Genomic DNA, 27337 nt, shown 5'->3' with positions numbered 1-27337 from the left:
CATAGCATTAAATGAAAGACGACACACTGATGAAATGTACAGTATAATTGTTATTTTGAAAAGAAGAAGTTAGTTCCAAGTCTTTATAATGTTACATTGTATTATAAATTGGACTAAAAATTATAATTCTTATTTTGTGTTATGTAGGATTTACTGCTGCACCACTGAGCAGTCTGACTTCTCAGATTAGCTGTCCTTTGTAGTATTTGTGTATTTTTTTCTGACCATAACTCCACAAAATGTGAATTAACTATGCTCATTTTAAGAAAATATGACATTAAAATGAATTTCTGGTTTAAAAAAGTACTTGCAGATTACACAGTCTATAAGGTAAGGGTATCAAAAAATTGATAATCATTAGACATTCAGTTAAGTTCAGTTTTAGTGCCACCTTGTGGCCTGATTCCTGGCATTGCATAAAGGCAGCAGTGAAGCGAACAGAATGACAGTAGCTTGAGTATTGGGAATTGGACTGTATTTTTAGAAAGTGTATGTAAGTGTCAACACATTACTTCAACAGAATGATCTGGCTGCACTAATTATAGAAACACTTTAGCTGGCAAATTACATCTTTAGATGTACAAGACCTGGCATCTAGCTGCACAAACCATGACTCTGAAACAGAAGGAGCAGAGGAAGCCACATTTAGTTTTCCTGAAGCTGCATACAGAGTTTGGTTTGTGTGTAAAAAGCCTCCAGCACTCCACCCTACCGTTTCCTGCTGGGTAATAACACCATGAATACGGGAGTCCCATTACAAGCCTCTCAGGTTACAAGGACAGGAAGGCATGGCAAAAAAATACAGGCCTTACTCAGGACTTCACACATTGATGAATATTATAGTAAAGCCAGGTCAAAAGCTGCATGGTGCTTGAGAGAATCTCACTGGTTTCTAGAAAGAGCGCTGAAATTAACTGTGAGGATCAGATTGCACTTGCAGTCACAAATACCATTTAATCTCAAATCAGTTGTCAGCAACAGCGAGCAGAAAGTGTCGGCCCAGATCAAGATTTACCACTATATTTAAACTTCAAATCATGTAGACGCTCCTTAGCTACTGCTTGATTGGCTTAGAATGTATGCAAACAATTTGTGGTTTTATTTTTCCAGGTTTTAAGATATAATAACTGAAAATTTCGCCTCCATACCAGCACAATGGAGGTTATGGCAGTTTCAATATCTGTTTTCAATGTGGTGAGGACTCCAAATGAATCCATCTTAAATCCAAATACAAAAGTACAAAGGACACAACAACAACAAAAATGCCATTAGAATTTTATGCTTTTTGTCATGTATGATGGACAACAAAGTATCTTTGGACTGTTTTTGTTACTTTGTGACATTTAAAAAGAAGTTAATGGAGAAAAAAGTTGCCTTTTTAAATACTGCTAACATGGGAGTTACATGTTTCACTGCTTTTTGTTATGTTCATGCAGAAATTGACATTGATTTTGACAAAATACAAACTTTGATTGACCTTTTTGATCAGATTGCTTGAACTGTTCTTCAATAGCAAAATATCACATTCATGGACAGGAGATATTAAAAGAGACATGGAATGCAGCTTCACCAACAGCATAAGAATTTTAACCACAAAACGCAAGGGACCGAAAACACCTCATTTGTCTCTATATTACAATTGACTTATGATTGATTGACTTATGATTTTCTTTCTTACCCAAACTGCTGATAACAAATACAAAGCATTACTGTCTACCTGAGGGTAAATTGAGTCTCTTGTACAAAATGGCAGCATCAGCATTCTGAATATCATATATAAAATTCACAACACAAAATGAAATAAATTTTCTTTTCTTCCCCACACAGGATAGAAATCACTAAGTAACTTTGTGAATAGTAGATGGATGATTATGATTTTACACAACCAGCAGGTGAAACGAAAATGAACCTGTAACCAACCAATAAGCAATTTAAATTATTTTGTGTTCCCATATAGACGTTTTGTTTGTATTCTTAACACTTAAACCCTAGTATGAAAGCAAGACTACAGAAAAAGACTTTAGGTAACAAGTAATATTGTGCAATTAGTAGATGCTAACAATACCACTAAACCAAATAGCAACATACTGAAATGTACCAGTGCATAAAGGACACATTGTGTTCAAAGGCGCTCCGTATTGAGGAGAACTTGGTCACGATTATCTGAGCTGCAACAAGGACATGAAAATGAACATTAAAAAAAAAAGAGGCATATTTAGTAGGAAAGCTGTCAGAGCTGTTGACATGTTGGTGCCGTACTTACAGTTATATAGGCTATAGCACTGTCTGATCCCAATGCGCCATAGTATGTTGGGCTCATTTCCCAATCTTGCTAAAAAAATAAAAATAAATTGGACAACTTGTTCTAGCAGTCAGGCATATATATATATATATATATATATATATATAAGACACCTGTATGGCTTTTAAAGTGCAGTCTCTTCTCCCACTATACAGATAACAGTGTCAACCCTTAATCAACCGTTCAGTTTTACACCAGCACCGATTAAAGAATGTGTTATGGAAGTATGACATTGTCTCTTGTGCATGTTGTGGATCTCTTGATTCTGAAATCTTTACGCATTTAAAGGTTGCACCAGCTGGACATCCAGTCAGTCCTCAGAGTGGAGTGGAGTGCCTTTTGAACCATCTACGTGCTGCGCTGCATGGGACTAAATCTTACGCCTGTTTAGAAGTATATAATGAAAGATCTTGACAAGGGCTCAGGGTGAAAATAAAAAGGTTCATACAATGGCGCACTGATGTACAACACATTCACATGCAAAAGCATTGAGTATTGACTGCAACAATCCTATGGAGATATATGGTAATAGAACCTATTGAGAGCTTTAGTATAAGCAAAGGCTCTGGTTATGTGTGATGCATATGAAACAAACTGATGCGGTGGTATAAGTGTATGTGAGGAGCGATGGCAATACTTAGCAACAGTGCACACTGTGTATTTACTGTAGTGTTTCATATCTCACAGTCTCAGTAATTTCATTTTCATATCTTTGTCTTCGGCAGTGATTACTTAATCAATTTCTTGGCGAAACTGGAAGTGAAGATGAGGAAAGTAACCGTTGCAATGAGACGGCCATGGCAACTGTCGCTACGCTAGCATGAGACAGCGACTTTTCTACATCCGGCTGGTGCAACCGGCCCCAGATAGACAGAGCGGGCACGCAAACACGTTCTTGCTGGAATGTCAGTTTTTGGAGTTTCAGAACGTGTAATGGAGATGGATGTTCAGACCTACATCGAGCAAAGAGTTCTCTGCATTATTTGGGAACACATTTGTCTGGATGTTAGTGAAAGGATGCAGAATTCATGATTCAGCAACCAGGTTATTATTTCTGAACTCTTTGAACCAAAACACAGACTTAATTCTAAGGATTTCTGGGAAAAACAAAAGTCATTCAGTTATTTTTGCTGTTACAGTTTGATTATAAAATACTAAACTTTTCACTGTCTCAAATGAGCACAGTGATACTAACTAACTAATACTGCCAAGTCTTGCTTTAGTGTTCCCTTATATAATGACTGAGAGGATAACGGGGAAAAGGGACAATACCGATACCAAACATAAAAAAGTACATAAAAAAGCACCACACTCCCAGTGAGACAAAAGCAGAAAGAAAATAATCATTGAGGAAAGATTTGTGTAAGCCTGAGCCTTTTACCGTCAACCCCTGGAGAGCTCAAGCCTTCATTTGCACATGTTTGATCACAGCCACTAGAGGGCGACATGATTACATCTCCTCCCCGCATTAGCAGCCTTCACATCCTCAAAGGACAGGGACACCAAAGGACAGAGTGGAAAGAGAAAGTTCTCCCAGCGGTCTACTCTACATCAGATGCATCAGTGTCAGAGGGGAGGTAGTTGCTGCCTTTTACCCGGATGTAGTGGACGTGGCGATTGCCGTTGGGCGAGGAGCCCCCGCAGGAGCAGAGCCGACCGGTGAACAGGTTCTCGATGTCCTCCAGCTGCAGGCCTTGAGTCTCTGGGAGGCAGCCTAGGACGAAGATGAGGCCCAACACCACCAGGCCTGTGTACAAGAAGAACGCACCTGGAAGACAGAGATTAACTGTTAGGCTCTGAGCTAGGAGGTTCAACTGTCTTGGTACCTCCTGCTGTGATTGTAACAAGGGTGAATGTGAAACATTTTCATTTTAAAAATGAAAATGAACATGCAAACTGGGCTCATTTTCCTAGAACACAAAAGTGAATGGCAGTGTGTTTCCCGGCATGTTTTTTGAGCCCTGCCAGTTTGCGCAACACAAGGACACCTTGTCTTGTTTATTTTAGACTCAATGTAGATCACACCCAGTGCAACTCTGTGCCTAGATTTGTGAGGATTTATGCCATAATTTCACAGTAAACTGGTAGATAACGGCACAAACTTTCTGCTTTGCGGCTACAGTTTGCATTCTGCCACTGAATTATAATATACAAATGTTTTATTTTATACACTACAAGCATATGGTTTAATACAGTTTCCCACACCTATTTGTAAAGCAAACCTGAACACTTGCCACAGTCCCACTGCTAAAGGCAGAATGGTATTTATACTGTTGTGACCACGGCTGGTTATAAAAGGACTAATAAAAAATGTCAGGGTCCGGATAAAGCAAAAGAGACTCTCTCTGCAGTTGCAGGAAATGCTTTCACTGACAACATGTTCTCACATTTCTATTTAAAACACAGAGATAAGTTAGATAACAGGAACCGGTGAAAAAATTCCCATGGGTGACATGACCAGGAAGCCTGCACACACGTAACAAAAGCAGAGTTCATGATGGCTTATGGTTGAGTTTCAAATGGTAATATCACCTGAAGCGTTAAGATGTTTATGACATGACAACCTTTTTCTAGAGCCTTACCATAGTAGGTGAGGAACTCTGCGATGTGTAGGAACGTCAGAGATACCAGGACGTTGAAGATCCAGTTGACACCGGCTGAGCAGGCGTTGCCGGTGCTGCGTGCCCAAAGTGGGTAGATCTCTGAGTTCACCGTCCAAGGCATGGTGCCCATACCTAGAATATGTATATACAGTACAAGTTCCTCATCAAGTACTTTATGTGGCAATATGTTGCACAATTATTCCTTTTTTTCTGGAAACTATTTCTGTCATTTGTAAATGTTACTGCAAGCTGTAAGGGGGCAAAACTGCTTTTACAGCTGTTCACAAGTTCAAGCATTTAGGGTATGTGTAGAAAACAATGTTGATGCATATATAATGAAAAGACGCACTGGTGCCACCACACACCTCCAAAGCAGCGGCAGTGCATTGCCTGACACCTCTGTCAGGTGAGCACTCTTTCAAAGATGCATCAAGTAAACTACTTAATCCAGTGTGATTACTGTGCTCACACCATCCAAAATTAACTGACCTGAGGGATATACGTTCCTGGTTTCATAGCAACAAGTGTGAAAGCACCTTTAGATGTCATACCTGGAGCAAAGAACGCAAGGTACAAGATGAGACCCATCAGGACAATCCAGGAGTAAGATGTGGGACAGTAGTTGTAAGCCCAGATTGGGCTGTCAGTCGCCTCTGTCTGATTAGAACACCTGAACGAAAAAATAAAAGAAGCTGCTTACAATTCAATCTGATCAGTCAGTTTTGATACTGTTTTATATGCAAAGCAATATAACTGCAGTGTTTGTCACAGGAGATTACTGTAAATTTGCAATGATTCCTAGCATACATTGAATGATGACAGCCACACAAACTGGAAGCTGAGAAACTCACATACTCTGCAATAACCGAGAAATTTGTTCTTGGTCTCACAGTGGCAAGAACACGAATACAGACTTCACGAGAAACACAAATGCAGAACTCTGGGGAGGTCCTCATAGGGCTCTCCCACTGCAGAATACGTCACATGCGACAAGCAATGTGGGAGATGCAGGAAAACGACATAGACTGTTGGAGATGGATGACGAGTGGCACTTTTATTATTTTTGGATATCGGCCAGTCGTTTTGACGACTCATTTTGCTCTAGCAGCCCGAGAAGCGAGAAGTTTCGGGCTTCTAGAACAAAAGAGTATGCAACAGCCTTCACTCATGCATCTATCTCAAGTATCACACAAACATATGGAAACCCAGTGACTGACCTTCCCCAGGCTGCGTGATCTGTGGACGTCTGACTGACAGGGATGCAGGAAGAGTCGTACGCCTCGGTGCCGTTTTCACGGTAACAAAATCCACAATCTGGATCCAACATGCAGGATTCACAGAACCTGCAGGACAGAGCAGAGTGTCAGTCCTCTCACAGCAGCACACTCATATCACACTTAGCTCTGACTGGTCCAAGGAGGCGGGAAGAAGGATAAAATGGACTAACTATCTTTGGTAAGATCATCACACAAATGAATAAATAAATAAATGCAGGCGTGTAAGGCTAAAAACAGACTTTCCCTATTTGCAGGATGCTGCAGCATAAATGCCTCATCTGTGTCATGAGTGCAAACCTATTCTACATTTCATGGTAACATAACAGAAACACTTTAGTGTATAATTCAATCCAATTTAACAGCACCATAAACTACATCCTCTAAAATGATCATCCACTTGAATTACCACCTTTTTGATGCAGTTATGTAGTATACAAATGAATAGAAATCAAGTTTGTTTTTTTACCCATATAGCCTGCATGTTGAGTTTTGAGGGTCGGCTGGGTGGAGAGTTATGGGCGGAGAGCTCTGGGCAGATAGCAAGAACCCCACCGCCAGCAAAGTCAGACTCAGACCAGTACCTGCATTGGAGAAATCCACACACTAGATAAAGCTCTGAGAGAGAAGAAAAATATTATTCATATAAACTCTGAATGACTAAAGCCTGCAGGGACATGTGCATGGGGTTACAACTAAAGTCTAGATCTCCATCGTATTTCATGTGTCTTTGAATAAGATCTCTGAGAAAACACGTCACTGTCTCAGATGCACTGATTTGCTGCAAGCAAGAATGAAGTAATACTTGAGGAATAAATAACTAAAAGAAGTAAATACAAACAGAGAATCTCAGATGTTTAACTACAGTGAAGGAGAGAAATGTCATGTCCTGTTATTATTAAACTCTGTAGCAGAATCTCAAACCTAAAAGACTGCCCAGGGTCAGCTTCCTGCGACCCACTCTCTCCACAAGCCACACCCCGACCAGCGTGAACACAAAGTTGGTGGCAGAAGTTGCCGCGGTCAGCCAGATTGCCTGTTTATCGTCCCGCACCCCTGCCATCTGAAGAATGGTTGCACTGTAGTACCTAGATAAGAATGAGATTAACTTCCAGTTAGACAGATTAGGTGACAGTAAAGAGACACAAAGCTCTGCTTTATCATTTGAGGTTCTACATTAGTGGTCAGCGTTATCAGGCGGCAGTGAAATGACTGTGTGGGCACAAGGCAAACAGTTGACTTACATGACAGTGTTTATCCCAGACAGCTGCTGAAACATCTGAAGGCCACAACCGACGATGAGAGCCCTGCGAGTCGGACCGTGGCTGAGGATGCGGAAAATAACAATACCTCCTAAAAACAACCAACCAAATGTCTTAGCATATATTTAAAATGATCATACGTTCAATTCATTTCGAAGCAAAAAGGAAAAAAAAGTTGTCACTTTCACAAAGTTTAGATTTTTCATTTTCGCTCAAATCTTTCACCTCCACCCCCCTCTCTCTCTTCTTCCTCGATGCTGGTTCTGATGGTGTCGTACTCCTCGTCCACGTTTTGGCCTCCTCTGATCCGGCTGAGAACTTGACGGGCCTCTTGGCTCCGACCCTTCTGGAGGAGCCAGCGGGGGCTCTCCGGGAGGAAGAGGAACCCGAAGAACTGCAGCACGGCAGGTACGATGGACAGGCCCAACATGTACCTAGAGCATGGAGAGAGTTAAGAGGGGAGCGGACGTGTGTTGAAAAAGGCCTTACACTTCTGACTTGTGAGTTAGGGAGCGTATAAAACTACACTCACTTGCAAGTTCACCCACTCTAACAGTCCTGCACTAAATCCCCCTTCATGACTGTTCTAATGTTCAGTTTATGTTGAAATGGCGTCATAAAGGCTGTAATTCAACTGGATGGTCGTTTTGGATTCAATGAAACACTAACAACCAAAATGGGGTTGTTAAAATAATAGAAATGTGTCGGTCAGCCTCCAAAATGGAATTATTATTTGAAACTAATGCTGAACAGATTTAGATTCAACATAAACTGAACATTACAGCAGTCATAAATGGGGATTAAGTGCAGGAAAAAGGAAAATGAACAGGACAAGCTCAGCTAAAGGAAGTCCCTGTCACTGAAGGTCACAACCAGGGACGAGGAGGTAGACAGAATACGTACCTCCAGCCATTATGGCTCAGGTAGCTGAAAGCCCCATCGATCACACTGGCAATGAACTGGCCACCGGTGATGAAGAGAGAATTTATAGTGACCAGCTGACCTCTCAGGTGAGAGGGGGAAACTTCTGCGATGTATACAGGAACGGTCATAGAAGCAATGCCTGGTGGGAAAAATAAAGGTTTCATGTTGACAAATACATTTCATATATCTATTCTTTGGTTTCTTGGGGTGATAAGTTCTACTATGATAGCAGCCAGGGCTACAGTGTCTGTAACAAGCATAAGCACAGCAATAAAAGGAAAATCTTCTCAAGAAAAATCACACAATGCGTAGAATTGTGTGATAGTAAAACAAGAGGTTGCTGATCAAGAACATGAGCACAATAGTCGTTTCATCTCAACGGTCATACAGTGTGCATCAAAATGACTTTTTCCGGAATATCCAAACTCCTTACTCACCTATTCCCAAACCAACTATGATTCTGCCAACAAGTAGGACCACCTTGTCCGGGGCAACAGCCAAGATAACGCCGCCGACGCTGAAGATGAAACTGGCGATGAGGATACAAATCCTTCGCCCCAGCCACCCGTTCAGGGGGCCTCCGCTCAGGGCTGAGGCGGCCGCAGCCCCGACAGTGCTGGACACCAGCAGCTCCTGCCACAGGGTGTTCAGGTTCATCTCCTTCTTCAGCAGCAGCATGGCCCCCGAAACGACGCCGGTGTCATACCCGAAGAGGAATCCTCCCAAGGCGGAGAAGAAGGCCAGCACATAGACAAAACTTGTGGAGGCGTCTTTGTCCAGGAGGTTCCTAGCAGAGTCCTCAGATTGAGGTTCAATGAGACTCCGCTCTCCATCGCTGATTGCTTTCTGTCTCCTGTTGCTCATAAGGTTGCTCATGTGCTGCAAGCTGTATGCATCGTAGCTGCTGGACATAGGAGGAAGCAGGAGTTAACCTCACCAGGAGATAGTTGAACAACCGCAGCTACTTGCAGCGTTTACTCCTTTATTACAAGATGGCCAGTCGTGGCCAGTTGAATGGATGCAGTCATTTGTCATTGCGTACTATTTAACCAAATCATTCAAAGAGGGTTCAAACTAAGTCAGACAATGGTGTGGTATTATCTCGCCCCGCTAAACTCCAACTTACAGACCCGTGGGTGTTCAGCTGTCCAGCTCGAAACCGAAATAAGGAAGAAAGCAACGCGTTGAGACTTTAACAGCTATTCTTGCTAACGTAGCTAACGATAACGTAACGTGACGAGCTCCCGTGGTCAACTGAGGTCAGCATTCTGTTCAGTGACATGTCGGGAATTAAAATAGCCTAAGCGGTCCACTTGAACGGCTTTTAAGGGGACTTGAAATGTTTGTTTACCCAGCTGACAGCGCCACGGCTACGCTCCGTGTGCGGCCATGTTTATGTGACGTCACACGACCCTCTGTCACTATAAGTATGCCACTACTACGTTTCTCGTCAACATAGCGCCAAACTCCATTTAAAATATCCGGTTTTAATGAATACTTATTTATTGGACACTTTTACAGGGTTAAAACGAAAATTCAGAGCATACACTGCGTCTGCTCGACTATTCGGCATCAATTTGCGAACCTCTGGTCATCCAAGTTTTACACCAAGAAGTTTTTAGTGCAAATAGTGTACATTATCTATACGTGACATAGCTTCGAGCATAACCTAATCTATTTGCACGTCTCTCTCATTTGTATTGACACAATCAACATGGTATTGTTTTGGAAATAGAGAAGACTACTTTATCTTACCTGTGTAAAGGTGTGAAATGACTCAAACTAATGTTTTTTTGTGGAGCCCTGCGGTCGATGTCTCCTCAAAAAAAAAAAAAAAAAAAAAACAGGAAGTTTCCGTCATGAATCATATGATACTGCCGCAGAAAAGGACAAACACGCCCATTTAAAGGATAGTTTACCTGCTCCTCCTATGGACCGTTCCTATGGCAACACTGTAGACAGCCGTGGTGACATTGTCAGCCCTGTCAAACAGCAGGAATTTGTATTAACATAAAGCATCCTATGTCCAATAGATAGACAGATAGCTAGACAGATACATTTACTAAAAAATGTAGTTAAGTCTGAACTTTCGTGAGTGGTGCACACCTGAAACTGACTTTGGTGTGTAACGCCCATACGTCTTATTTCTTAACTAAACACACATAGAAACAGTCAATAAAGGTGCTTAACTTTGAATCCCCTTTTACATTTTGTTGTATTATAGGTATTATAAGGCAACGGTAAAAACGACACTGATTGATATGAGCGTACATACCGTAATTATAAAACTAGATGCGCAACACATAATAACGTTCACGGCAGCGACAGAAGGAGAGCCGATGAGGGGAAGTTGAGATTTGTTTAATGAGCTCCCAGATTTGTGACATGTACAAGCCGGATTTTAACACGCTTCCCAATAAGTTGCAGAGTATTTTAATGCATGCTATACGAACAACGAATATTTGCCAATTTGCAAACAAACAATACAATTGATTTTTTTTTAATGGAGTACGGCACAAATCCGATGTCTATCTCTCTGCTTTATAAACCTGTATATCAACCACTGACATCAGCCACCGGTGTGGGAGGCGGCGTGTGGAGTTCACATACAGCTCCCAGAGGTGCTGCTTTCAGTGTGAGTTGAGTTAACGGCAATATTTAGGTAAGAACATAATGTGTGTGCAAACTCTACCGACCGCTGAGTAGAGTTGAGTTGAGTCTGCGCGACAGTTTTCCCCTGCAGTTGTCGCCGTCGCCGTGTTGCGCTGTGTCCGTTTCCAGCTTCCCTTTCGTTCTGTGCACGGGAAGTGTTTTTTTTTTTTTTTTTTTTTTTCTGACTGGAGTCATATGATGAGACCATAGGGAAGCAGGAACACGCCTGTCAAGAGAGGACCCACTGGCAGAAACTGCAGAAATTCTCCGACTGCGGCAAAGAGGAACAGAAGAAAGTTAGCCGGGGACGGTGATGTCAACGTCGGAACTGAAACTCCGCGACGGTGACAACTTCCCTACTTCACTCACAGCTCTACTGTAGCTACTGTACAATGTTGTAACATATAAAATACTGAGTAATACGCTGTAAAGATATGAGCGTCTACAGTGGAAGTTTAGTTTTTCCTCTCCGTGCTGCTTTAGCTAGCAAAGCAGTGTGGCCGCTCGAAGCCGTTTGTGGTTTCTGGGAGAGCACCGCAGTGATTGACCTCAATGCACGCCAAGTCCTCAGTCGGAAAACAGATCTTTAAAGACCATGGTTAACAAAGAAGAGCTGGAGGAAAGGCTGAAGAAACTCCTGGTGAGACTGAAAACCCCCCAAGAAGACAGACAACTGGACACACTGATTCAAATCATCAAGGATTTGCTTTTCCTGGCGCACACAGACTGTGGTAGGAAACACATTGTCCCTGCACGGGCATCATGCTGCTGTGCTTTCACTTAGCCATGTTGCTCTGCTTTATAGCAGTGTAGTCACTTGAATGAGTTAGTAATACCACAGTGTGACTATTATGCATTATATTTTATAATTATCAACTTCAATGGAATATATACATAGAATTAAATATATTAAACATATTGAAACTGGTGTATTCATGTAACCTTAACCCACTCAACAGAGCAACACCTTGCCTATGATTTCAATATGAAAATGATGCACCTACATTTAACTTAATGTATAGTTAACTTTAGTACAAACTTTCTTTTAATCAAATTGTCAGCATCTGCTCTGTCTTATGGGATAATATACGGCTTATCATTAGGTTCAAGTGAGTGATTGATAGAGGCTGTGGTTTGTACTATTGAATCATACTGTGCTGTGCTGACACTTGTTTTCAATTATTTTGGCAACCTAATTTCAGTTTAGATAACGTTTAGTAACGTTTAGTAACGTTTTTGCTTAATTCAGTACAAAAAAAAGGATTTGGTACAGGGCTATTATATAGGATGCATTCCTATTACTAATGTATCTAATCTTTTGGCAAGTGCGAATATACATATATATATTTAGATATTTTACTTCTTTACACAGTCCTATTCAGGTATTTTATCACTGCTTTGAACAATCTTTACAGATGAACAGATCAAGTCACCTAGTTTGTGCATCTTTATGATATGATCTTTATTGCTGCACTGTTGTCCAAGCCTTGTTATACTGATTTAAAAATAGATGTTTGTAATTGTTTATGACGAGGGTGAAAGACTGCATTCCTTTGTTCAAAGTCACACCATTGTCTTCTCATGCGCCCGTCTTTGTTGCAGCAGCAGAACTGTTTGAAGACAAAGATGTCCACGTGCCCCTCACGGTGGTGCTGTCATCCTACATCAGCAGCGGAGGAGTTCAGCAGGTACACGCATGACGTCGGACACCTCACGAATGTGTTGTTTGATTTCTGTTTTGCATCAGCATTTTTTGACAGCGCAAAGGGCCGTAATGAACTTTTATTATCATGGCGTATATATATTCAATTCAATTTTATTTATATAGCGTCAATAACAATACAAACGGTCTCAAGACGCTTTACAAAAACCCGGCCTGAAACCCCCAGAGCAAGCCTGAAGGCGACGGTGGCAAGGAAAAACTCCCTTTTAACAGGAAGAAACCTTGAGCAGAACCCAGCTCATATGGAGGGACCCAGCCGGGCCAGCCGGGTACAGACAGAAGAAAGAGAGAAGAGAACAGCAAGATAAACATACATCTGTCATAGATACACATATCTGACTAAAGCGTACATGTGGAATCTTATGATACAAACTGATGATGTTACATGACAGTTTGAAAATGTAAGAGGAATCATAGGCAGGTTGGAGAACTGTTCATTCAGGTAGGAGTGGATAACTGCAGGATTCCATGAAGACTGGGCAGGTTGATGAGACCACGACAACAGATGTAGTATAGAGCTCCACAGGAAACGCACAACTCCAGGCCAGAGATACTCACAAGAAGATGGAGGAAGAGGGGAGGGGAGGGACACACAGCAGTAAACATTCTATACAGTAAATATAGTAAATACAATATATATATATGCTTTAAGAGTGTTCAGCAGCACTGCAGCGTAACTTAGCCTCTGCTTCGTGTAGTTGAAAAGTCATCCTCAACTGGCTATTCGTGTTCTAGCATGTTTATGAGATCTTGTGACTCCTGTGTAACTGCATCTTATCAGAGGTAAGATTGCAGCATGAGACAAACTGAAAGTCAGAGTGGGCTCAGTCAGAACAGACTCATTTATAGGCCCATTTTCGTTTGCCAAAAGCATCTGGTGGTGCACCTAAGACAGTATGTACAATATTTATTTGAATGTTTATTTATTTTGATAGATAGCACGGTCATTTGCAGCTTTTAAATAAAATGTATTCTGTACTTTTTACAGGTGGGTTGGTCATTGCTGTGTCAGCTGATCGAAATATGCCCCAGTATCCTGGACCAGCTTACCAGACCTTTGCAGGCAGCCACAGAGTGGGAGGTACTGGGAGTGCACCAGTAAGTCTAGACCGCTGTGGGTTTATAGGATTGGTTGCGTATAAATAATAAAATTCATATTTTCATGTCATACCACGTTGACAGGTCGTGTCACATGGAAGTGCATTACATAGTCACACCACTGTAGTTCAAATTCAAATTCAGAGAAATGGCAGGAAGTCATTCAGACTTATTTACCTGGCTCTGTAGTCTTAGTCCAGGAAAAAGTACAAACAGGCCTAAACAAACTGATTTGTGATTCTGACTTTACAGAACATTCAGATCTCCAACACAGTATTCCCCGAAAGAAAATGGAAGACCTCAGCAGTTTTAACAATTATGAAACATTTACTATTTCAGAAACAAGGATCATGCTCATATGTTCTATTTCTTGATCGCATGAAATGATGTTTAATGGATAGAATTTCTCAGAATTTGTCACAGATCTATATAAGGTTGCCCTTCACACGCATAGGATAGTTAAGTACTTGTCTGAGGCTACAGACCTTGTTACATTTCCGTTTGTATTTACATTTTTCCAGCCAGATCCTGAAGGTACTGTCCCTGTACAGTGCAGACTGTCGAGTGACCATGGTTGGACTCAGAGCCCTGGCACTACTGCTCAGATCAGGTACATGACTGCACAGGAAGTTACTCTTACCTTGTATGACAGTGGTAAAAACACTAGAAATGTGTTGTGTCGATTTAATACCCTTTATTTTGACTTAAACCTAACGTTTGTTCAGTAGGTGTTATATCATATTGCATCACATTCAGTTGCAACCGTATCTTTTCTGGCATGTTGGGATTCCTTCTTCGAAGGCCACTTGGGTAAAACTGTTTCCAGAGCAACATTACATCCCTTTTTTTGAATAGTTTCTTTGTTTCTGCTCAACCTAATTATATGGGTAATGATCTATTTCATATTGCTTTGTGTCATGTGGAGCTTCTAAGAAAGATGGAGGTAGACAAGTATGACAAGGTCAGCACCATGCCTTGATTTGCCTGTAAAAGCACAATATCACAGCTGCGTGTCAAGAACAGTAATCAAGCAAGTCAAACTGACACTAAGGAAACATTTTTAGGAAAATGTCTAGATAGTCTTATCTGCATTTGTTAGGTGGCCTTCACCACTTATCAAATATGCAGCTGTGAAATGATATCTCTGCAGTAAGTTCCCATTAAAAGGTGGCTGTCGTCCACAAACCAGAGGGTGGTACATGGACCACATGCCAAAGTGTCCTTGAGCAAGACACTGAACCATGTATGTGTGTATGTTTGTGTAAACAAATGGCTAGATGTGTCACATGACTGTACAGCGCTTTGAGTATACAAAATAGGTAGAAATGGGGTACTGTACCATTTAGATAACAACTAATATATAGGTGGTAGGAAAATGCTTGGTAGATAGATAGATTAAAAACTGAAATGAAAATAAATAACTGATTTATGTTCCAATATATTCTGTTTTTAAGTAGAGAGTATTGTTTCTGCCCTTTTCTTAATTCTTCTCTATGTTTGGCTCATTTGACTGTAACACAATAAGTAGTTTGAATGGAAGTGGAAAAGATTGGATATAAAGGGATACAGTAATGGTAAAGTCACTGGTTGATAAGATAGTAGATTCTAAATACCCATAGTATGTTTTGTTATGTAGACATGGTTCCTCTGCTGGTGCTGGAAGAGGAAGAGGATGTGTTTGGGTTGGTGGTGCAGGCGATGAAGACGTTTTCTACCAGTGAAGAAGTGCAGTTCCAAGGATGTGGAGCTCTGCACCTGCTCTTGGAGAGAGGTGAGCACACGCACACACAAGCACACATACACAGATTGTTTGACATGGTTCTACCCCTGGGTAGAAGAATCGTGATGGGTCCCATCCCATTCTGAATGGAGGCATTTTTTTGCTTGATTTGTGTTTAAGTTTTGTGGAGAAGAAAATGACTTAAAACAAAAAATGTGAGGTTTGGCTCCACATTTTCAGATTGTTTATGTCCCACCTGCATTTAATTCTAGCATAAGCATCCATCTCAGAGCACAAACAACGTTAGCATATTAACCTTCTTATGTACAATCATGCTAACAAAGTCAAGTTAGCATGGCTCTATCTTTCATGTTTATAAGAAAACTGCTGTTGAAGGTTGATTTACTTAAATTTATCATGTAGCTGTCTAATGTTTTACCTGTTTGTAAACTTTTGCATTTTAGTTAGTTTAGCATTAACATTATTCTATATGCCTGTGTATAGTAGATTAATACCTGTCTTGTGCTTGTTTTTCCAGTGAGTGATGACCACCTGGTGGAGTTTGTGGAGAACCAGGATCACGTTGTGGTTGTGGCGGCTCTGCAGAGGTTCCCTGACAGCCCAGAGCTTCTCCAAAGGGCGTTGAAAGTGTTGCTGCCTCTGGCTCGTCCTAGTAAGAAACCACAATCATGTTTATGATTTGTTGAGGAAATGTGCCTCGATGCTCCTTAGATTGCCCAGATAGGTCAGATAATGATATTTTAGTATGCAGACATTTTTTAGGATGACACCTTCAATTAGGTTATTACACCAAAAAAAGAATAAAAAATATTAGTGATGAAAAACACTGTCATTGCTGTATATTGTTATTTTTGTATTGCTTGTTCTTATTAGCTGTCAACTATCATTCACTGGTGTGACACAGCTGTTATCAGCTAAAAATGGCAAATGATATCTAAAATTAGTTTGCGCGTAAACATGCAAAAGACAAATTATCCATACTCTCATTATGATTATTTTCCATCTTAACTCATGGGACAAACATAGCAGACGACACATTAGTTTTATTTTAGTCAAACAACATGGAAATACAAAAGAACAACTGTAATATTCTCATACGCTGACATTCCAATTAGGATGATGGATGATTTCTGCTGGAAAAGTGGAACTGGACATGAAAAAAGAAAAGACGTAACATTTTCCACTTAAATCTGTGTTCTTCACAGATGTAATATTAAATGTGACCATGGTGCGATTCCAGTCTATTTAGAGATATCACTCTATTTTTATTTGTGAAGGGGCTTTTCTGACCTAGCTAGCCACTGGCCACTGTCAGAGATGATCTGCAGCAGATGTTATCTAATCCAAACTGATTTGTGCTGCACATATTAGGTCAATAAGCCCTACGCCATTTTCTGATAATAGCTTTTTTTGCCTGTATTTGTCACAGGAGTGTATAAGTCCTATGTTAATTTCCCAAGGTATAATTTTATAAAGGTTTTCACCTCAAAATGAACTTGGTGCTATTCAGACTGCATGTTTTTATATTTCCTGTTATGTTTAACAAAGCAGTACCACTGCTGACCAAGACATTGAGGTGGACATGTTTCTCCTCTTCAGGTAGTAATTTGGAGGTGTTGATGTCAGGAGGCATTCGGTGTTACAGCATGATCATCGCTACCATGGATGCATTCCCCGAGGTGGAGAAGCTGCAGGAGACAGCCTGCTGCCTTTTCAAGATGTTTACGTCGGGTCACAGCAAGGGCATAAATGGTAGCAAAGGAGAATAATTAATATTTATGTTGCATATTAATAAACGCTGTGCTCTAATGTAATGTAAAGTTAGATTCTACAGCTCTCAGATGTGTTGTCAATGGATAATTTCAGAGAATCTACTCAGTTGTTAAGCGTTGGTGATGATAGCACTGTTTTCAAAATCATTGCAGCAGTGTTTGGATTTCATTCATTCAGATAAACTAATGTGTTTTCTAGAGGGCAGATGAAGACAGAAGAGGCCAGAAGAGGCATCATTTTAATCCAGAGTGTGCTTGTTTTGTGTTATAGAGAGTTACTACAACATCCTTGTGCTGAACGGAGTCCAGAGGGTTGCACTTAGAGCCTGTCAGACCTTCCCTGACAATCCCACGCTGCAGGCTGCTGCTCTCTCCTGCCTGGCTGACCTCAGTGAGGACACACACTCACATACTATATTTAACTTGCTGACCTCCAAACACACAGAGACGATATGTCTTTAACTCAGCATCAACACATACTGATACACTTATACACAAGCCTGATGATATTAGGGTTCAAGGAGCACATTCTGTATAAATATAAACTGATTTCACACAGTCTTCAGGTTTGTGCCACACGCTTGTGGACGTTTTCCATGCCACTGAATATGGATACTTATAATGGTGGTCTGTAGACTAATGTGCACCTCCACAGAAATGTAACTACAGGTCGAGGCAACCACAAAGGCTGCCCTTAGTCCAAATTGCATATCCTCGTCTCAGTGATTAATCATGTCTCTACTGTATCTGCTGCTAAAAACAGAATACCTCAGTATGCAGCTCAGTAGTTACATCAATACTCTTTCCTTCTGTCAGCTGCAACCATCGTACAGAACAAAGCGGTGGCGGAGCAGGGTCTGGAGGAAGGAGAGGAGGAGGAGAACAGGGGTAAGGAGGAGGTGGAGGACATGGGCCTGGACTGGATGAAAGACTGCTGTACAGCACTGGAGCTTCATGCTGATGAGCCTGAAGTTCAGGTGGGTCTCATTCTAGCCCTTGGAACTTGAGCAAATATTTAACACAATATTAATAGCCAAACTCTTGAATCGCTTCTATTTTCTCAGGAAGCTGCAAGCTGGGCCATTCACAACCTGTTACTGCACGGAGCTGGAGGAACATATACAGAAGAGGAGCAGAATGAAAGGTACACACTGAATCAATGACAGACCACGCACTTCTTTTGCACGTGTTAAACATCTGTTTATGATGAGGATGGTTGTCTTTCAGAGTTCCTGTTCATAGACAGTTGATGGCGGCAATGCTGGTCCATTCCACCTCTCCCAGTGTGTTTAAAGCTGCTACCAGTGCCATGGCCACGCTCATTAGGAACAACAGTGAGTCTTCAGCAGCACGTACACCTATCAGTTACAGCACTATGACCACATTCCTAATATTGTGTAGGTCTCCCTTGTGCCTCCAAAACAGTTGGACTCCTCAGAGGATGGACATGGGCTTTCTGAGGGTGTCCTGTGGTTTCAGAATGTTGTTAGTAAATGTCTGCTTTGATTGCAGGTAAAATGCGTTCTCTGCTGCTGTCCAGTGGCCTTCATGTCAATTTGGTGGAGATGATGAAGAGACATTCAACCTCAGCAGAAGTTTCCATCAGCGCCTGCAGACTGTTAAACCTGCTCTTCCAGGGAAGGTTGGAACAAATTCCATTGCTATTTTATCATGTCCTTGTCCTTGTAGATTAGTATTTCATTTGGATTGCGAAAAACACTGACGAGAGTGTTTGTTGTTTCACACATCATTTGTCAGAGTTTTAAAATTCCATTTAAGCTATCTATCAATAACTATTTGAAAGAATAGTTAGTGAATAGAATATTATACCAGCAAATAGTACTGTCTGTTTTAAAATGTACATGTGTAATGTTTGATCGACACCAGTCTGCCTGTATTTGCAGGACGGCCAGTCTGGATGAGTTGAACATGGCCATGAGTCAGATCCTCAGCAACATGAAGGTCCACAACTTCCAGCCGGAGGTTCAGCTGGAGGCGCTGCAGGCCAGCTTGGTCTTCCTTTGTCCAGGTACACACAGGGCCGGCTGTGGCTGTGCAGGTAGAGCTGGTGATAGTAGTTTGATCCCTGGTGCATGGACCACTTTCCGAAGTGTCCTTGAGCAGGACACTGAACACAGAGTTGCTCCCAGTGCATGTTATTGGTGCGTGAATGTGCGACTGAGTGGGTTAATGTGACATTGTGACTGTAAAGCACTTTGAGTACCAGTTGGTAGAAAAGCACAATATAAATACAAAACTATTTACTCTCAGCACTTTTCTCATTTAATAATAATAATAATAATAATACATTTTATTTAAAAGCGCTTTTCAAGATACTCAAAGACACTTTACATAAAAAGGACATCAAATTAGCAAAACAATGTGAAATATAACATTAAAAACACAATAAACTGAGCTAAACATTAAAAACATTAAAAGTGTTGATTCTTGTTGATTCTTTAAGGAGAGAGTTTCTGATCATGTACCAATTTTTTATTCAGAAAAAGACCAACCTTGTAGCTCTGCTGAGCGTTTTAATTTATTTCAGCTCATTGTTTTGAATTTTTGACACATATACTGTATCACACCAATCTGCGTTGCTACATTCTGTATCTTCCAAACAGTTTTGATAATTTTAAATGGCTAAAAATAAACTATTACAGCCAAACTGTAAATCAAGCATTGGAATATAAGGGAAACAGCTCTAAATACAGTTGAAATACATACTCTAACAATACTATAACAATTCTAGCTAGTTTTCAGAAAGGTTGGTAATGCATGTTGGTGAGCAATATTTAGAGCTGTGCGAAGAAAACTGTGTCACATTCTTTGTGGTGTGATAACAGTATGTAAGAAAGACATTCCAAACACAGGAAAATTTAATTTTCTGTTGTGGACTTATGTCATAACATCTCCAACGTCAGAGCAATGATAACAATATTTGTTCATCAGGGTAATGCTGAGCCGATTCATTGGAACTGGCTGCTCTGTTTTCATTCATTCATTCATTCATTGTCTGTAACTGCTTGTCCTGTGCCGCCCGCTCTGTTTTCATTTCTATTAAAATTAGGTTATAGTGTGCCAGGCCTCTTCAATGCACTTGAAACAGTCCTAATTAGATCAGTGTTTAATCACGTCTTATCTTTGTGAATAATTTTTCTTTCCTCTTTGCCTTCATTTGTTTCTGTCGTGTGTTTGTGTGAATTCCCAGACAGGAGTTTAAGAGAGCACGGCGTCTCGGTGGCAGATCCTGACATGGCTGACGTGTCTCTGAAGGTCCTGAAAACCCAGTGTGTGGTGGAAGGAGCTCACACCCTCTACCTGGAGGTTCTCAACAGGGTATGAACAAAATGTGTCTCTGATTCTCACTCTAAATGTTCTTTTGTCAACACTTTGCACGTTATTATTTTGTTTCTGAATGGAATTTCATATCTATGCTGCTTTAATAACTACATAACAATAGCTTAAGAAAGAAAATAGCTTAAGAAAAATAGCTTAAGCTTCAAAACATCCTAAAGCAAAAAGCAGGAAAGCAGCACTGTTTAAATACAGGGGGTATATTCTTAAAAGTTCTCTTCCATGACATAAATTACACAACAGTTCATCCATTCATTGTGGAAATTGTACAGTCGGTTGTTCTGTAAGCAGAACATGGGAAGGTTGTAATTACATTTCTAAAAAGAATTTTGAATGAATGGAGAGTGTGTTTTTCCCCATGTGCCTATTGGTAGTCTCCTGTCTTAGGGTGAATGGTAAACATCGACCAAATCAGCCTCTGAAATGGATAGCAACAGAAAAAAAGCACATCACATGTCAGTGAAGAAATCAAAATCCAATGATACAGTGCATCCGGAAAGTTCACAGCGCTTCACTTTTTCTACATTTTGTTAAGTTACAGCCTTATCCCAAAATGGAGTAAATTCATTTTTTCCTCAACATTCGAAATTCTACGCACAACACCCCATAATGACAATGTGAATTATTTTTTTTTTTTTTTGAGATTTTTTAAAAATGTGTTTTAATAAAAAATAAAATCCTAAGAAATCACATGTGCATAAGTATTCACAACCTTTGCCCAATACTTTATTGATGCACCTTTTGCAGCAACTGAAGCCTCTTGGCTGTGTGCTTCAGGTCATTGTCCTGCTCAAGTGGTGCCTGGTTTCCTCCAAACATGACGCCTGGTATTCACGCCAAGGAGTTCAATCTTTGTCTCATCAGACTAGAGAATTCTGTTTCTCATGGTCTGAGAGTCCTTCAGGTGCCTTTTGGCAAGCTCCAGGTGGGCTGCCATGTGCATTTTACTAAGGAGTGGTAGAGTGACCAGACGGGGTCACCATACATACCATACAGGCCTGATTGGTGGATTACTGCAGAGATGGTTGTCCTTCTGGAAGGTTCTCCTCTGTCCACAGAGGAATGCTGGAGCTCTGACAGAGTGACCATCGTGTTCTTGGTTACCTCCCTGACTAGGGCCCATCTCCCCTGATCGCTCAGTTTAGACAGCTGGCCATCTCTGAGAAGAGTCCTGGTGGTGATAGATGCCACTGTGCTCATTGGGACTTTTAAATCAACAGAAATCTTTCTGTACCATTCCCCAGATTTGTGCCTCAAGACAATCCTACAGGTCTACAGATAATTCCTTTGCTCTGACATGCACTGTCAACTGTGAGACCTTACATAGACAGGTTTGTGCATTTCCAAATCATGTCCAGTCAGTTGAATTTACCACAGGTTGACTCCAATTAATCTGATTTCTTAGTTTTTTAATTTCAATAAATTTGCAAAATTCTCAAAAAGAAATTTTCCATGTTGTCATTATGGGGTGTTGTGTGTACAATTTTGGGGAAAAAAACAAAACAAACTAATTTAATCTAATTTTGAGATAAGGCTATAACATAACAAAAGCGCTGTGAATACTTTCCAGATGCACTGTAACTTTAAACTGCCTCCTTTGTCACATGATTTTTCCATTTGACAGACTTCCCATCTACACAGTCTCTTATAGCAACAAAAGAAACGCTGTTTAACACCAAGACATCTACTGTACATCATGCACTGTGTACTCTGGTTTTAGAGTAGTCATTCAATATTACATTCATGTGCAATTCTGAGAGGTGTTACTAATATTTTTGCCCTGAAAGCAGCTCACATATTCATGTTATGCACGTGGAGGTCCTGCTTGAGATCTTATTCTGGCCAAGACTTTAACCAGGATGTTATTCAGTTGTGTTTTTGTGTGTGTTTGCAGTTCATCAGCAGCTCTGCCATACAGAAGTGTGGTTTGAAGGTGCTGTGCGCGCTGGCTGACTGCTCTGGTGCAGTGGACCTACTCTGCCAGCAGGGGGCAATAGACACAGTGCTGCATACACTACAAATGTTCCCACAGGAACGAGGTAAGCAGTTGACATTTGCAGCCTAAATAATCCCAAATCTTATTTCTGACCAAAAAAAAGGATATTTGGATATTATTTTTGAGTAATGTGCTAAATGTGTTCCTTTCAGCTCTTCATTAACTCTGTTAAATTTACATTTTACTGTCTGAACAGCGGACAGAAATTTATAGAAGTATGTGTTCTCCAGAATGGGTAGTGGATGGATTACAAACTCCTGTTTTTGAAAATTTACAAAGCCCTTTCTTCCTCGATTTCTCCAGAGATACACTACTGGGGTATGACCCTGCTCAACTACCTCGTAACCAAAAAGAAGCTGTCAAGGATGATTGTACCTGTTCTGGCCTCTGTTGTGGTCGCCTCCCTCATTCAGTACAGAGAAGACTCGGAGATGCTGCTGAAGGTGAGCTGTTTGGCTCAAGCTTATTGTTCTAAAACAGCTCGCTCAGAGATAAATTTACAATCATTTCTGACATCTCTCGAGTGCTAACACTTTAATGCTCGTAAATGCATGACCTGTCTGTGGCTGTGTTGCAGTGTTTTCAGGTGGCGTTGAGGATGCTGGACGCCTGTTCGGGAGCAGCTGCTGAACTGCACAGGGAAGACTTTGACAGGCAGATCTTCCAGCACCTTAGAGAAGAGACTGACCAGAGCATTAGCCCAGTGAGTTGTGAATACTGGATGGGTATGTGGCCCATGTTCATGTCGCTGTCTGGATTCACTGTGGTCCCTTTGATTCCCAGAATATTTTTCTTTCGCCCCATCATCACCTCTCTTCCTCTGCCCCATCCCTTCTTTTGATTAAGGGTCTCTACGTGGCTGGCCTCAGATGGGTCCCACCATATGGGCTTGGTTCCACTCAAGGTTTCCTCCTGTTAAAAGGAAGCTTACCTTATAAATTTTGCCTTTGCGTTCACTCTGGGTGTTTCAGGCTCTGAGTTCTGTAAAGCTTCTTGAAACTATTTGTATCTGTATTTAAAACTATTTAAACAAAATTGTATCATGATCAAAAACATTTTGATGATTAGAGAGACCATTACTCTCAGTTGCTCGTTTTAAATTGCAAACGCTAACATGCTATCATGCTGAGATGGTGATCACGGTAAACATTCTAGCATAGCTATCGACTCTTGTTGACGAGGTCTGCATTACTGTTTTCTAACAGATCCAGGCCAATATGTTCCAGCAGGGAGTTATGCTGAAACACTTCACTGTAAACACACAGGAACACACAGTACAATGGGACTATACATGACATCCCAGACATACTTGAAGATTGTTCAGATTACACATGTAAGCCTATGGTTGTTATGTTCTGGATAAATGAGTTCCTAGAAAGGACACTTAATGCCCTCTCCGCCTCTTTGCTTTCTCCGTCAGCTGCGGAAGTCAGTGTGTCTGGCTCTGTCCAAAATGTGGTGCAACTCTGAACTACACTACAGCATGCTGGAAAAGGCCTGCAAGGAGGGAGATACCACCATGGCCGAGTGTCTGATCGAGCTGGGCGCTGACATCAACAGGAAGACAAAGACTGATTCTCTCATTTACCAGGTCAGGGGTCATAAAATCACAAAAACAAGTGCTTCAGTGCAGAATTCAGTAAACAGCTGTCAGGTCATTGTTTCAATAACACCAGTTTGTGTTCTCTTAGAACATTAACTTCCAAAAAAGTCCAGAGCAGCACTAAATGTGTTGCTCTACCACTTTGATCCAGGCTACATAACAATAGCTTAAGAAAGAATGATAATGATACCATGAAATTTCACGCTCCCCAGAGAATGAACCCCACGTCAGGTCAACCTCAACAACCCAGGGTGTTGATGTACTACTTGTTTGGACAATTTTTGGACTGCGAGCCTTGAATTTATATTTGAGGTTAATGTTGAAATCACAAATCAACCAAATCCGATAGTTGCTATTTTGATAAATATAGTTACTTGGTGTTTTCTTTTTTAGATTCTCCAGTGTAAGAACTTTCCACATTTCTCAATTTCAGTTATCTTAAAAATGAATAGTAAATTCGTTTCTACTCTTGATGAAACAAATCTGTATTTTTTATGTACTGGTAACATAATTTGCACAATGGCAGTTCATTTAGATATTTTATAGTCTCATAGATTACACATGTTTGATACAATGGCAGTATGATACTTCATTACAAGTAGCAGTTAATTTCCCAACTTCACTATGTTTTTTACTACAATTATTCAATAATTATAATAATATTTAGTTATGAGTAATGGGCTCTGTGCTGTCCTTTTCAGGTGTGTGAGCAGGGTGGACCACTAGAACTGGTGGAGCTCCTACTCAGTCGCGGCGCCCACGAGCAGCACCTCCGCCGGTCTCTAGCAGTGAGTGTAAAGAAGGGAGACGGGCCCACAGTCATCCAGTTGCTGGGCCGTCTGGGTTTGGACCTCAACAACAGTGCCCTCTGCCTGGGTGGCTTCAGGCTGGGCCGCCTGGAAGCCGCCTGGCTGAGCCCCCTGCTGGCTGAAAGAGGCAGAACTCAGAGTCTACGTTTTAACAGCAGTGAGGAAGATTTGTTTTTCTCTGCTTACTCACTGTACATTTATAATCCTCTGGTTGTGCACAAGACAAAACATAGGAGGACACAGTTTTGATGAAAATGCATGTTGTCTGTCTTCAAGGTAAAGGTATCAGTTTAGCAAGGTATATCCAGTCACTCCAGAAGTCCAAGAGTGTGAGCTGTCCTTCCAGGACAACAGCCGACCCGTGTCTGACATCTGGCTACATTTCTGATGAGAGTGATGACTCCTGCTTCAGCTACGTCTCCATGGAAGACAACTTGTTTTTTAATGACGACTTGGAAAGTGATGGTAAAGAGATCCTGGCACAAGCCAATCCTGTGTCTGAAAGTTATACATGTTATAAAAGCTAAAGCTAATTAAATATTATCGGTAGCTTAAAAATGCAATTTAGAGCACATTTGTTAATTATTAATAAGCTGGATTTAGCTTCATCATAAAATATGTGTTCCAGACTGGTTCACAAAAAGAACAAATTTAATATCATTGGTTTAATCAAAATATACTATTGAGAAATGTCATGTGTTACCGTGGTAGCACATGTTTGTCTGCAGCACCTCACAGCTCAAGCTGGGAGTAGTCATTTTTGCTGTTTGCTATTGTTTTGATAGGAAGTGATTCACTGTCCTGTGCGCTGTCTCCAAAGCCACTTAACAATTCAACAGAGGAGCTGAGGGGGGAATCCTTCAAAAGGAAACAGGCACGTCGCAGACATGCCAGTGCAGAGGTTTTAATCAACTGTTTTTCAGATTTTTCTTTAACGTCTACATTAAATCATTGCACAATTTACTGTTAAATCAAAAATAATCTCTTGCTTGGTATTGGGCTGCAAATCCAACTTAAAGGTATTCCGGTTATCTCACTGTTACCTTTTTTTGTTTGTATTTTTTTATGTTCAGAGTGGTCAAACTGAGAATGAACACACTGAGCCTGTACCTACATCTAGACGATATGGAAGGAAAAGCTCAAGCCAAAAAGGTAAATTCATCAGATTCAGTTCAGATCAGCTACTCAGTATTTGCAGTCTACCAGTTCTGGTCCATCTTGTTCCCTTGAACATTATAGGAGAGAATTTCATTACATCACACACAAATGTTCCTCTGGACTCAAAAATAAACTGATGGATAAATGTATGATGATTGAATTTGATGGTCAAAGATCATCAACCTGACACGTCTGTATGGAAAAGGGCAGGCATTAAAAAAAAAATGTATGTGATTTCATCAACAGTCTTGTCATCTATTACAAGCTAAACACAACAAGCCACACTCTGAGGGGCTTTGAAACGAAGCAGTTGCCTGGCAAGATGGACTGTCACACGATTATGTAATGTTGAGGTCTTGCAAGAATCCAGTGCCCTCACAGATTCATATTAATAGAAAGTTCACACAGTTGTGTACCAGAATGAAACGATGATGTGATGACTTCACCAACTTCACTGTGTCGTCATTATGTTCTTCAAAAACGCTTATCTGGCCATTATTCAACACCACAACACAGGAACAGATGTAGAGATTGTGTCCATAAAGATGTTTTATCTGAGTTGGTGGCGCTAATATTGGATGCTCATCTTCAAACTGAATTATTGTGTAGCTCTTCTGTGCTTTCAGGTTAAAGATGTGTGTGGAGCATTCAAGTTTTAGAGTCTGGGACTTCTTTGCAGCATCCCTATTTGAACCAAATATCGTTTGTCATGGCTACAAGTTTGTGTTCACTCAGATCAGCAGAAATATGCTTCTTGTCTGGTTGATTGAAGCATACAGCTGAAAGGCAGATGATTTACAAATGTTGATAGTTATGGAAGTTTCCTTGAATGTTCTTAGGTAAACGGGGTATAAATACATTTGATATTTGAAGATTGCCATATGGTTTTTATTCATTGATTACTGTGGACCGTAGTAGTTGTTATGCTGACAAGACTGTAGTAATCATGATCAGTAATCATATAGTGATTTACTAATGCATAGTAGGAAGCATTTGTTGTTGTAAGTCGTTATTTTTAAATAAGAAATATGTTTAAGGACATACTTCACGTTTTTCCATTGAT

The 27337-nt window shown here is 40.8% G+C and overlaps 2 protein-coding genes across 7 annotated transcripts in view; one reads left to right on the top strand and one right to left on the bottom strand.

Annotated features, from left to right (window-relative positions):
- Positions 1-47: 47 nt before the first annotated feature.
- Positions 48-11151, bottom strand: LOC311495499 (proton myo-inositol cotransporter-like). 4 transcript variants are annotated; one of them, XM_084554974.1, is made up of 14 exons: positions 11062-11151; positions 10285-10347; positions 10121-10184; positions 8803-9269; positions 8345-8504; positions 7667-7875; positions 7424-7532; positions 7104-7267; positions 6649-6763; positions 6123-6248; positions 5457-5575; positions 4885-5037; positions 3898-4070; positions 48-2332 (listed from the first exon to the last, which is right to left on the bottom strand). In XM_084554974.1, the coding sequence occupies exons 4-14, from the start codon at positions 9239-9241 to the stop codon at positions 2231-2233; spliced, it is 1869 nt and encodes a 622-aa protein (XP_084411100.1). In that variant the 5' UTR covers positions 9242-9269; positions 10121-10184; positions 10285-10347; positions 11062-11151; the 3' UTR covers positions 48-2230. The 4 variants fall into 4 exon arrangements, with proteins under 4 accessions (XP_084411100.1, XP_084411097.1, XP_084411098.1 ...); XM_084554971.1 differs by having other exon boundaries at positions 8803-10347; XM_084554972.1 differs by lacking the exon at positions 11062-11151 and having other exon boundaries at positions 48-2168; positions 2264-2332; positions 8803-10420.
- Positions 11152-11609: 458 nt separating this feature from the next.
- Positions 11610-27337, top strand: part of lrrk2 (leucine-rich repeat kinase 2) — a 34261-nt gene continuing 18533 nt past the window's right edge. Inside the window, exons 1-22 of one of the 3 annotated variants that reach the window (XM_084554969.1) lie at positions 11610-11748; positions 12623-12705; positions 13729-13838; positions 14360-14448; positions 15475-15609; positions 16097-16231; positions 17179-17331; positions 17623-17742; positions 18168-18328; positions 18416-18495; positions 18579-18685; positions 18864-18993; positions 19256-19380; positions 20563-20690; positions 22603-22747; positions 23008-23147; positions 23282-23407; positions 24125-24295; positions 25009-25273; positions 25393-25581; positions 25902-26017; positions 26190-26268. In XM_084554969.1, the coding sequence (XP_084411095.1) occupies positions 11613-11748; positions 12623-12705; positions 13729-13838; positions 14360-14448; positions 15475-15609; positions 16097-16231; positions 17179-17331; positions 17623-17742; positions 18168-18328; positions 18416-18495; positions 18579-18685; positions 18864-18993; positions 19256-19380; positions 20563-20690; positions 22603-22747; positions 23008-23147; positions 23282-23407; positions 24125-24295; positions 25009-25273; positions 25393-25581; positions 25902-26017; positions 26190-26268 (2923 nt within the window). In that variant the 5' untranslated portion in view covers positions 11610-11612. Of the gene's footprint in view, positions 11749-12619; positions 12706-13728; positions 13839-14359; positions 14449-15474; positions 15610-16096; positions 16232-17178; positions 17332-17622; positions 17743-18167; positions 18329-18415; positions 18496-18578; positions 18686-18863; positions 18994-19255; positions 19381-20562; positions 20691-22602; positions 22748-23007; positions 23148-23281; positions 23408-24124; positions 24296-25008; positions 25274-25392; positions 25582-25901; positions 26018-26189; positions 26269-27337 lie in introns of all 3 variants that reach the window. The other 2 variants (XM_084554970.1, XM_084554968.1) reach the window with 2 other exon arrangements.

This window comes from Chelon labrosus (assembly GCF_963514085.1).
Source record: "Chelon labrosus genome assembly, chromosome: 11".
NCBI lineage: Eukaryota > Metazoa > Chordata > Actinopteri > Mugiliformes > Mugilidae > Chelon > Chelon labrosus.
Note: the sequence above shows the minus strand (reverse complement) of the source record. Positions and strands in the feature narration are given on the sequence as shown.